At 37.1% G+C, this 12,253-nt stretch overlaps 1 protein-coding gene across 1 annotated transcript in view; it reads left to right on the forward strand.

The window, feature by feature from the left end:
- The window catches only part of hspbap1 (HSPB (heat shock 27kDa) associated protein 1), a 19,845-nt gene extending 8,142 nt beyond the window's left edge, over positions 1-11,703 (forward strand). The window contains exons 5-7 of the mRNA XM_015392201.1: positions 3,988-4,071; positions 6,767-6,877; positions 10,753-11,703. Coding sequence (XP_015247687.1) covers positions 3,988-4,071; positions 6,767-6,877; positions 10,753-11,199 — 642 coding nt within the window. The 3' untranslated portion in view covers positions 11,200-11,703. The remainder of the gene's footprint in view (positions 1-3,987; positions 4,072-6,766; positions 6,878-10,752) is intronic.
- The last annotated feature ends 550 nt before the right edge of the window (positions 11,704-12,253 follow it).

The following is a 12,253-nucleotide window of genomic DNA, read 5'->3' on the forward strand; positions in this document are numbered from 1 at the left end:
CAGGTTTTTCTTGTGTTTCTTGTGAATTTGGTCTTAAATTTTTATTTCAAGTGGCATTAAAAGGTCGTAAAAAGTCTTGAATTTAACTTGCCTTATGCTGTAGGAACCCTGAGGATGAATGTTTCCAGATTTGTTTTCTGTTTTCTAAAAGACAAAATCCGTATCATATTATAAATTAACATGAAAAGTTTTTATCATGCAGTTTTTTTCACTAAAGCCATATCATAAAACAGGAGTTTAGTTAAAGTTATATGATGCATGTAAGAATATATAAAAAAAAAAAACATGTTTTTTTTAAACTTAAAAGATCAAGAAGTCTTATTTATTCAGCGCCCCTTAGTTAACACCTTGTAAAACAGTTTTTTTCCCACAAGATTTCTTTCAGTGATTATCACCATTTAGGTGTTGACACATATTCTGAATTGGATTAGTTCTGGACTTTGACTGAGCCGTTGTGAAACACACAAACCTTTTTTTTTTTTACCTTTTCCATTGTAGCTTTACGGTTATTTTCCTCTACCAGGTTTTTCTCCAGTACTGCCCTATATTTAACCACAATGGTCCCTGAAATCATTTTGAGTCTGACAGAAATAATGATAAAAATTGTACAAAAATAAAAAAGTAAAAGTCAGACATTGCTTTTCAATTAACAGAATGATTTGAAAATTTAAAGTCAGAAGTTTCTCTAAGTTGGGACAATAACTGAACAAAATTCACTCCAAATATGACTAAATGAAAATAAAGAAATGTATCATACAGACTTTAGAAAATAAATACTTGATCAAGGTAGTGGAAGAAAGTAAAATTTTATCGTTTCACATCAGCGATAAGATTTTATTTTAAAAAGTCAGATTTGGCGGCCAGCGTGACATTTTAGCATCAGAGCATCTACACATGCTTGCTAATTTGACTCCCATATTGCCTTTTTATCTTGTTACCCCCAGATTCCAAATCCTCCTTCCCGCTCACGTACGTCGTGCGGAGCACTTGCACAGTCATGTTAATCAATGAGAACTGTTCCACATCTACCACTACTCCTCTGCACGTCACCGTCCACGTACGCCTTCTCTGTTCTTTACCGTCTCCGACCTGGTCAAGATCCGCTATTGCAATCGCACTAAACTGGAAAAAGAATGTTGAGGAGATCCGGTTTGTCAAATTAAAATATATAACGACAGATAGGTAACTACAAATTCGAGCAAAATTCTTATATATTCCCAAAAACTAAGACTGTTAATTAAATTATTGGATGCAAACTATTGATACTTCAACATACCAGGAAGCATAATTTTCATCTTGATCAAAATATTTATTTCATACTGAGAGGCTTAAAAGTTTAATCAGATCCAGTCCTTCTAAAAGCACATCTCACAACTTCAAAACAAACTTATAATTATCACTATTACAAAAATACCCAGAAGGAAAAGCAAATGTTTGGGCAGAAACTTGTGTGATTGATGCTGATGGTGACTTTTAATTATGTCATATTAAATAAAGCGCACACTACCGCTTGTTTTTCTTCTATAAATAAAATATTAATATAGTGCAGGCTCTACTTGGGCTATGAGGAAGTCGGAGCGGAGCAAGACGGGAGGAACCGCAGAGGTTGTAGCAATGGCGTAACAACACAACAATAGGCCCGTTAACAACATTATCTGGGTGGGCCACATATGAAGTACAACACGTGACAAAGGTTCAGGATATGGCAACAGTTCCATAAATCGGCCAAGAAGATACAATTATGCAATTCTCAGTAGTATATGATCACACACGGAAAAATAGTGACTGCCCACCTTGAATGGAACCATTGGTGACAGGGCAATACCACATGTTACAGACATCCCACGTTCCAAAAACTCATTTCATTTCAGATACTTATCAAACCTAGGTGGGTTTAAGAGGAATTTTTCACACCATTCCATCTGCAAAGAGACGTCCTAGTCCACAATTGCGTAGGGGACCCACCAGGTGTCAGTGATGGGGCCTCTAAGAGGTCGTAGGCCCGTAAGCAACTTCTGTCTCTGCTTACCGATATTTACGCCATTGGGTTTTAGACTTTGCTTTGCATAGGCGGTCTGGAATGGAGTGGTGCAGGGCAGTTATGGAGGATGTGAGATTTCTGTGTTAAACCTCCTATTATGCATAAAATAGGCATCACCACATATGTTACAGACGTGGAGGATCAATAATAAATTAGACTGCACTTACTACAGTCCAAGGAGTTTATGTCCCATCCAGTTATATGAGGATAGAATAGCGATTAACTCAATGGGCCCAAGCTGAGGCCTTAAGTATGTCTGATGACACTGATGAGGGACTAACTCTATGTTTACAATCACATAAAACTTTACTATGTCACAATAAAGAACCAATAAAACAGATGCAGTGTAGATGAGGTGACGGGTGGTTTAAAAGTTCCTCAGGTAATAAAAATGTACATTCAATAAAAGCCTTGAATCTCTATAAGGACATGCATTCATCAGTTAGTTGCTTTTTTTCCTTTTTGTTTTTATTTAATTAAATCTCTTAAATGTGCCGCAGTTACTTTTGTTTTTGCTTGTATCTCCGAATGTACATTTAGTAAAGGACTGCTAAATTTATTTCCTTCAAAACACTCAGAAATGGTTTTTCTCCTTGTGTAAGTAACAGATCCTTATTGGTCTTCTGAATAAAATTAGACCGTTGCAGAGCTGACTCAGCTTTAAGTGATTTTCTATGTAAGAGAAAACAAGAGCTTAGACTTTAAGGTAAGCTGCATTGCCTCTTTAGATAATTTTGCGGGGAGAAGGAATCAGGGTTAAGTCCCGGTCATGGGGTCGACTGATGAATCAGTTAGATAAAGATGAGCTCCATATTACGACAGAACTGCTGTAAACTCAGATGTCAGCTTTTTAATGTGGAGCTTAAATGTTTCTTCTTTTAGTTGTGGCGTATTTTAGTTTCTATTTCCTTTATTTGTTCTTAAATGGTAAATGCTAAATGGCCTGTATTTGTGTAGCGCTTTTTCAAGTCAGCAGACTTAACCAAACCGCTTTACACACATTCAGTCATTCACACACACACACACTGATGGTGCAAAGCTACATTATAGCCACAGCTGCCCTGGGGCCCACTGACAGAAGCGAGGCTGCCGTACACTGGCCCCACCGTGCCCTCTGACCACCATCAGTAGGCGATGCAGGTGAAGTTTCTTGCCCAAGGACACTGAAAGCCAGAGCCAGGGCTTTAACCGACAACCCCTGTCGCCCACTCTCGGTTCTGCTTCACCTTGTTGAGATTCCAGCTTTTATTTTGTGACGTTAATCCAGAAACTCACTGTGTGTCTCTGTTCCCTTACCTAGCGGCAGGCTTTCTGTAAGCTCGATTTACAGGTTGAAGTCACCCCTGACCTTTTTTGCTTTATTTGTTCAACAGATTATCTGTTTTTAGACTGATAACCTGAATTACTTTAATCAGAAACCATTTTTTTTCACTTGAGACGTAAATATTCTCAAGGTATGACGAGTCTGTTTGGCATTCCTGATCTTTACACCTTTAACAATCAATTTCTTTGTTCTCCTTGAAGTCCTATGCAGCTCCTCACATAATATGTGACCTTTGATTCTTCCAGACACTGAGATTGTTTTTACTCTAAATTCAGAATTAGCTTGTTGACATAAAAAAAGGCTTTTTATCTACAGCAGCCTCTCTGCTCGGTGGCTCCAGCCCCATTAAATCAGAACGGGGATGAATCTCTCCTCGGATGAATCCTGACTGACAGAGGACCGAATCAATAATCAATCTGCTTTATAATAGAGTCTCCTTATGAATGAATGGACTGGTAACCACAGTAGTTATGGTTTATGCTGCCATCTACTGGATTTTCCCAGTATGTCAAACAGCTTTTTATCTTTGGAAAACAGAGGTTTAGAAACTAATTGCCATCATTGAGCTGCTGATAAATGAAACTTTCTGAGGACTTTTGTTTTTCTTATCGTCTGTGTACAGGTGCTTTATGTCCCGAGGCATTGGTGGCACTATGTGGAGTCGATAGATCCCATCACAGTCAGCGTCAACTCCTGGATCGAGCTGGTAAAACACCCCCCCGCCCTTTCTGGTTCTCTTTAACTGAAGCAAAAAACAAAAAAAAACAAATGCTATCTATATTCTAGACACATGGACAGTTTAAACGGGGGTTCTATGCAGTCTCAAGAAGCTTAGGAAAGACAAGGATTTGATTTTCCTGATTTCTAGGTCTTTCTAAGTAATTTCTTCTAGATTGTTTTTCCTCTGTGATAAAATATCTGCAATTTCCAACAGGACTTTTAATATTTTAGTGTGGCTATTTGAGAAAATAAGAGAGCAGCAGTCTGGAGAATTGAATGAATTTAATTTTGATCATAAAAAAAGGAAAATAAGATAGAAGTGGTCACACAATGTGGACCTTAGAAAAGTGTATAAAAATAACAGATTAGAAAAAACACAATATTGTACTGTACAGTGTTTTCACATTATAAATATTATAGAAAAAAATCTTAACAGTTTTGGACATTTTTGCAGTAATGGATATGTAAAAAAATAGCAGCAACACCAGATATGTGTAAATAAAATGACAGCAGCATGAATACGCATGAATGTAACAACTTATTTAGGTTGTTAGGTGGTGGTAATAAAGTCTTACAGCTGTTGGGAGGAAGGATCTGTGATAACGCCCCCTGGTGGATTTATGATGCAGCAGTCTGTCACTGAAGGATCTCTCCAGTACAGATGATGAATTATTTGTACTCTGATTCTAAATTATATCCTTCCATATATTTCTGTCTCTTCTTTCCTTCCTGCTTCGCTCTTCCCCCCTTTTTTCCTGTTGTCTTATCCGCCCTCTCCTTCCTTCTTTCTTCAGGTTCTTCTTTCTTTTTCTTTAAATGTCCATTTTCTATATTCAAAGCCCGTCCTCTTTCGGAGTATCAGCCATAAATAACAGTGATTGCACTTTTCCAAAGACAACCTTCATGGGTTCCTGGTCTTTAACGCTCATTTTAAAGCAGAGATGTGTAGGAACCCTGAAGCGCTAACATTAGCCTAAATGTTCCATCTGTTTCATTACTTTGGTAGTGAAACAGATTAAAAAAAAGGTTATTTCCAGGATTTATGGATCATAAATTTGATTTTCATTAATTTCCTCACTTATAGTCTTTGGTTTGGCAGTTAAATTGCATTTGTCTCTATAAATTCTGTTCATTGCAGAAAAACAAATATATTTTCAATTGAGCTCTCTGTTTATACAAACAAACAGGAAATCTGGAAATGATGTGGTTGTTTATGTCTGTTAAAATGCAGCTGATTCTAACAGTGATTATTGCTCCCAAATCTTGGTTCCTCTTATGTCTGAATAATAAGCAGGTCTGTAATAAAGGATTCTCTGTCTGTATATAAAGCAGATGCTGGGCTGCATTTAAGATGTTTATACTAAAATTCACAGGGCAGTAAAAAAACGATTCACTGTTTTTTTGTTTCTGATGTTTCAGGTTATATTTTTTTATTTGCTAATTAAATATCTGAGATATTCTGTGTAACATATGACACACGGTTACTGTGAGAAACAAAACAAGCTATAAACAAGCAATCAGATAAGTATGTGTATGTCCTAAAAAAAAAACAGGGAGAAGCAAAGGCAACATCAAACATATTTTATTACCAGGTTTAATTAACAAATCTTTTTTAACAATTTTTAAAAGCATCCAGCATTAATTACTGTCTGGCATCAAGATGAGACTCTAATAGAACCTCTCTAACAGCATGAAGTAGGCTTATAAAGGTCAGAGAAACGCATGATGATCCTGATCCAAAAAAATAAAAAAAAGTTAATGGGGACTTATCAATCTTAAAGGTTTTTTAAGGACTACAGTGATTTTTCGAAGAACGACAAACCTCCTAATGTCGTCCTAACAGAGCAATGACGATTTCCCAATGAGATTATGAAAGAACCCATATTTACATGTAAAGCTCTCCAGGCCTCACTTCTGCATCTGTTGTTTCAGTGTTTATAATTGAGCAATAATCCAGCTGCGGTTTTGTAGCATTTTTAAGCCTGTTTTTTTTTTTACAGACTGCTGATTCTTAAAGCCTAGCATAGCTTGATTTAAAAAACCTGAACCATGATATAATTCTAATTTTTCAAAATTATAGTTGTCATCAAACTTTCTCACAAATCAAATAGAAAAACATGAATTTTGCGTACCGGTAATTAAATGTGATTATTTATTTGCATCAATTTTGATACACACGGCATTTCTGTTAATCTTTTAACTTGTTTTCTGTTCACTACATGTGTCTGATTGTGAGTCAAGGTTTAAAGAAGAAAAAACATCACACAGATGATTCAGAGGTCTCAATAACTAATGTATCAAATATGATACACTTGGCTTTAAAGGGTTGAAACGATCATTTAAGGAAAAATTTGTCAATATTTTTCTACAGAGGTACAAGACTAATCAAATAGTTGATGGAAGTTGTTGTTGCCAAGGGAGATAAAACCATTAAAGTCAATTAACTTTACACAGAAGCTGTTTACCTTTAGATTATGTTAGTTATTTGAAACTTAATTTTATATTTATTCAGGTTATCTTTAATATGAAATTAGTTTCATTATATGAAACATCTAATTCAGAAAGAAAATTAATTTTAACACCTTTCCTTGAGAGGTATAATCTGTCTAAATCAGAGTTAGAAACTGTAATAAATGAATTAAGAGATATGGAAGGCTAATTCCACTGATTTGTTTCTGCAGGAAGAGGACGATGTGGCTAGAGTCGGTGAAGCTGTAACCAAGGCGGTCGTCTGTGCAATGAAAAGTACTGAAAGTGATGAAAACACTGACATCTGGCTGAACCCCACTGAGGTAACAAAATATGTGAAAACATAAATAATGTTTGATGAAGCCCTGTAATCTACGGAGCCAGATTGAGACATGGAGGAAGAGAAGATATAAAGTGCACAAAGTACCTATTTGTTCCCAAAAAATACTAAGTTTTGTGCACAGAGCACTTATTGTGTCCAAAAAGAGCATTTACGGTAAGTAAGGTTTAGCCTTACTTACTGTTTTGTAATTTTGTCTTTAAAGATGCTTTTTAGAGTCTAAAGTCTGCATTCTTCCCTCTATGTTCATCCTCGGTGCAGTGCAGCACTGACTATACGTCTATACGTCTGTCCAGACCACAAACAAAGCAGTCAGCCTTCAGCATGTATAAAGATGCACTTTGAGGCTCCCTGTGCAGCCAAGCAACAGAGGAGAAATGGTCAGGACAGAGCCAGAGATCGCTGCTGTGAATGATGAAGACAAAGGTTATAAACTGTAGCAATACAGAGGAGTAAGAACAGAAACAAGCTGATGAAAATCAGTAGCTGGATCAGCTTAATGACGCAGCATTACAGGTCGTAAAGCAACGCTGAAGATAAGCTCTGATCACTTGAGGTTTGATGAAAGTCGGCTCCTGTCAATGACCTAAATGCCTCACTAATGAGAAATCTTTGCAAAGCCAGGCTGATCAGAATGTCTTTATCTTGCTCCTTAAATAAAACTCGATCAGACTGTCACGTCTATCATGCTGCTTTGTTCTGCTGTTCCTCTAACTGCTCTAGCAGGATTATGTTTTTGTATTTTGTGTGCACCATAAAGTAATGCTGTGGTCAAAAATGCTTAAATCATGAGAACAGGTTTGCGCCCAAATTATTTTTTCGAGGGAAATAAATTAGTGTTTTGTGGGAAATTTTCCCGTGTCAGCTCCCGGGCTCCGTAGTAATTCCTGCTTTCACTGAAGATAAACTGTAAGGATGAAAAGATGCTGTAAAATATAAAGACTAACAGCTTTATTTATTTAGAGATGTTTCAGTAACTCTTTGCTGACTGATACTGATATCCAAAAAATGAATTTCTTTCTTTAAACATACAAAAAATTAAATAGGAAAATGTTCATTAGATTCTTTCATAGAAAAATCTGTCAGAAATCTAACAGAAAATGATGATTCTCATTAAATCAAACATTTATCTTTGCATTTTACCATTTGATTCTATTAAATAAATGTGGAGAGTATTTACTGCTATTAGATGATTGAATCAATCAAAAATGGAAGAGTTAGTTTAGATGCATTTATTGAAAAAAAAAAATGTCCGATTTCTCAGTATTGTGATCACCGATTAAAGGAAATTACCCATTTATGTCTTTCAGTCAGTTGCTTTGTCTGCCTCTAACAAACACAATTTTATCATTAATTCCTTCGTGGAAAAGCTACTTATTGTAAAAGCTAGTTTGGTTTTCTTCTTTACCTTGATTTCTTTCAAACTTTCTAGAGACACTCTGGAAAATTATGCCCAGGGAACCTTTGATTTGATTTTGATCCTCCACCGTACCTTTTAAATTACTTGACTGATCTTAATATTGGATCAACAAGCATCTGAATCAAAACAGCTTTTTTTAATCCCAGTTTGACACAGATTTCAGTTTTATTTATTAGAGGGAGAAAAAAAAACACAACCTGATTTCAATTTTAAGTCCTATTGATCTGCTGCAGTAAACATTTCATGTTTATGGTGCATTAAATGCCACACGCTGTGAGAGATAATTATGTGTATATTTCTAAGCCTTAATCCAATCAGACTGATTTTTTGCACTTGTTGGCCCATTTTTCACTCTTTTTTTGGGAATATGAGGTAAATTTGTCTCTATTTTTCTGTCCACCAGCATCATCCACCTCATGTAACATTTTTAATCCCACCTATAGAGGGGTCTGTAGCTTTACGTCGCAGTGGGAGGCGCAGGTTGAAAACACCTCTTTGCTGACAATGCACGGATAAGCATCTCTTATTGCACAGGAGCATCATTACAGTGTGTTTATTATGGCGCTTTGAAGTTAAAGAGTTCAGGCAGAACAAGAACAACTGTGTAAACAGAGTAAGGAGGAGTAAGGAGGATCTGAACATTTGGTTTAGTATCCATGTCGACTGACAACTGCTATCAAATGAGGTGACAGAATGGCTGTGTCAGGTTTGAAGAACCATACATCCTCACTGTAGCCTGCAAAAGCGCTCCACTCAGATTTTAAAATCTTTTCACACTACATCCACATACATTATTGTATTTGTTAGGTTTATAATTTATACATCATGTGCATTGTTATTCTGTTAGCCAGATTAGACAGAGTAGAAGGCCTTCCTTCATATTGTGGATGTCGCGGTGTGTACGGAGGTCATCAAATCAAGACAGCCTTCATGTCTTTAAGAATACACAAGATATGGGCACATCTTGGAGCCGGTCTGATAGAGGATAGCTATCTGTAACCCTGAAGCAGAGAAGCAAGCTGCATGAAGTTCAAGACATGGATGGCGTGTCAGTTTCTGATACGGCCAGCTAAACATCAACATGATGCAACACATAGACCCATGAGCTATAAGAAGCAGGTGATGACGTTGTTCGGGCTCAAACTTTGCCGGATGCTTGCGGACGTGATTTTTGAGACCACAGCTGTGCATAGCTCTAAGCATTTTTCTCTGTCCTGTAACGACCTGATCTGGAATAAACTCTGTCATTTTTTTTACTCCTGTTTTTATAGTCCTTTTTATATGGTTTTACCCAGTTTGAGTTAAGAGTAGTAAATATCTTGCTCCCAGGAAAAGAACCGTGTGAGGAGGCCCCGGGGCGCTACAGCCTTTACTTACTTTACTGTTTATCAATATAATCATCTAATAATCGACATATACAGACTAAATCAGGCAATTTATTGAAAGAATAACCCATTAAGAGCAGTTTCTATAAGAGTGAAGATGAAAGAAAACTTTCAATAATGTTCCATCCAGAAGTCCACAAGTAGAAGTTTTGCTTCAAGCGTTTTAAAATAAAATTTTTGAGCATAAAAATTAAGGATTTATCGATTAGCAGTGCATGGTTAGTTGCAGATCCATTCAGAAGTCCCTTTATTAATAATCTCCGCTGTTCTATGAGGACTTCAGGGGTTGAATATAGAATATTGGTGAAGAAACTTCCTCCTGAAGGTCAAGGAACTCACCAGCCAGAGCAGGAGGAAAGCAGAGAAGAGGCTTCGAAAGCAAGTTAAGGTTAAATAAGCTAAATGTCCTTATCTTTAGCCGTCTCACGGAGCTCTGTTCAGTTTACCATCTGAAAATGAAAAGAATAAGCTGCAGATCTACCAAGATAAGGAGATCATTAGTCTAAGAAGCAGGCCATAGGCCTATGGTGCAGCAAAACATTCAGTGATGGCAGCATCATGCTGTGGGACTGCCTGTTTCAGCTCTAACTTAGAAGTCAGATGGATGAGCTAAACCCAATAAAGCATAAATGTGTTGGTAGAAGGACCAACAGGAACACACCAATGATGATCACAGATGCTCAGCATCCAATCCCACTGAGTTTTAGCTCCTTATGCTACCATTTAATTCTCTAGATTATCCCTTCTGGTGGGGAAATTCCCTCAAAACAGGTAGAGCTGAAACTGGAGCTAAAGCTTTTTCTATAAAGTACTTAGTGTCTGAATATAAACATATGCTGTGCATTTCAGATTTTAGATTTTAAGCTGAAAACCAGCCTTTTCTTCATAATATTACACTACTTTGTGTTGATCTTGATTTATAACTTGATTTCATCTGGTTATTAGTTTAAAGTATTGGAATTTTATGCATAACTGAGGGCTAAGGAGGGAACCGGCAGTTCTATTTAAAGGTTACAAAGTCTAAAAATGTTTTGTACGTTGTGATTCCTCCAGGAAGAAAAGTCGTCCCACGATGAAAACATGCAGTATCTCAACCTGGCAGTGATGGCGTCTGCTCAGAGAAAGAGGAGAAACTTCCAGAGGAAACCAGTAAAGCGGGACTCATGCGGTCAAGTAAAGCCCAGGGGAGATGGGGGGAAGGTATCTGGGGAATTCAGTATCCCGTTCGGGCAACATCTGCTCCCTGTGAGGTGTCAGGAAGAGGAAGCGACGGTCCCTGAAGCGTCCTCCTGTAGCTCTGCCGTCTCTTCCCAGCAGTCTGCTGGTCGTGACTGTGTGACACCGGACCGAAGGACATCTGAGCGGTCCACAGAGAATTATCAAGGATCTGGACCCTCACTGATCACCACTAATGACCTGTTAGACTGTCTGCTCCATCCGGACATCATCAGCCGTGTGACAGAGCTGCTGATGGAGAGGCACACAGGAGGCCATCTTTAAAGCTAACCTGCCAAAGGCCGGACATGAATCTGTAGCTCCTGCTGTCACAAAACACCTTTCCTTTCTCTACTCTTATTCTGTGATCCTGCTATTAAAGACCTTAAATATAAGAAAACATCATTATGCAGCGAGTCATGCTGTCCAGCTGCTCTGCCATTTCCTCACCGTGTCGTCCAGCTCACGTTAATCTGGTTTAGATCCTCCAGCAGAGGAGAAAATGACCACCTCCATCCAGTTAGTATGCTAATGGCCCAAATAATTCAGTCATATTTCCCCAACAGAAACCTTTGATTTCCTCTCTAATGTTTTGTCATTCAGGGATAAAAATAATGCTTCCATAAAGGGTTGATCATAATGCTGTCTGGATTAATGGCCATCGACTGAATCTGCTACCAGAGTACATCTTACCAAAGGAGACAGTCATGTATTTACAATAAATTGAAATGTTTTAGGGGTTTTTTCTTACCGCATTTACCATTTTTTCTTTAGATATTTCTATATAGAACTTTATAAATCCATATGTAATTGAATAGTTCCACTATTTTATCAGACCAAGCAAACAAAAGGACAGAGAAGCTAATTAACTCCTATGGCCTGAACAACTAGTTATTCACTTTTAATAAATGTCCTTCACAAGAAAGGAAAAAGTACAAAACATCATTACTGAACAAGCTGGGTTTTCACAGAGGACTTTATCAACCACTAAAAATGGAAAGTTTAGTGGAAGAACTATAACCTAGGGCTGTAGCTAACGATTATTTTCCTAAATTAATAATCTGTATTTTACCTTTTTCATTAACCCTTTAAAGCCCGATCCAAGAATAAAACAAAACAGAAAATAACATTTTTTTTGGTTTGAAGTCCTTATTTGGCCTTTTAACAAAATATGTAAAAAGAAAAAACAAAAATAAATTTTTGATATTAATAATTTATTACGATGGGATAAGTCAAAATTGTTTTTTGTGTAGTCTTCTGCCCTCTGTTATCAGGTATATCTGATTGTGTACAATAGGATTTTGAGCAAAGTTTTTACCATTAAATTATGCAAAAGGTG

Source organism: Cyprinodon variegatus, unplaced genomic scaffold (genome assembly GCF_000732505.1).
Source record: "Cyprinodon variegatus isolate N-32 unplaced genomic scaffold, C_variegatus-1.0 Scaffold578, whole genome shotgun sequence".
In the NCBI taxonomy this organism is placed as follows: Eukaryota; Metazoa; Chordata; class Actinopteri; order Cyprinodontiformes; family Cyprinodontidae; genus Cyprinodon; species Cyprinodon variegatus.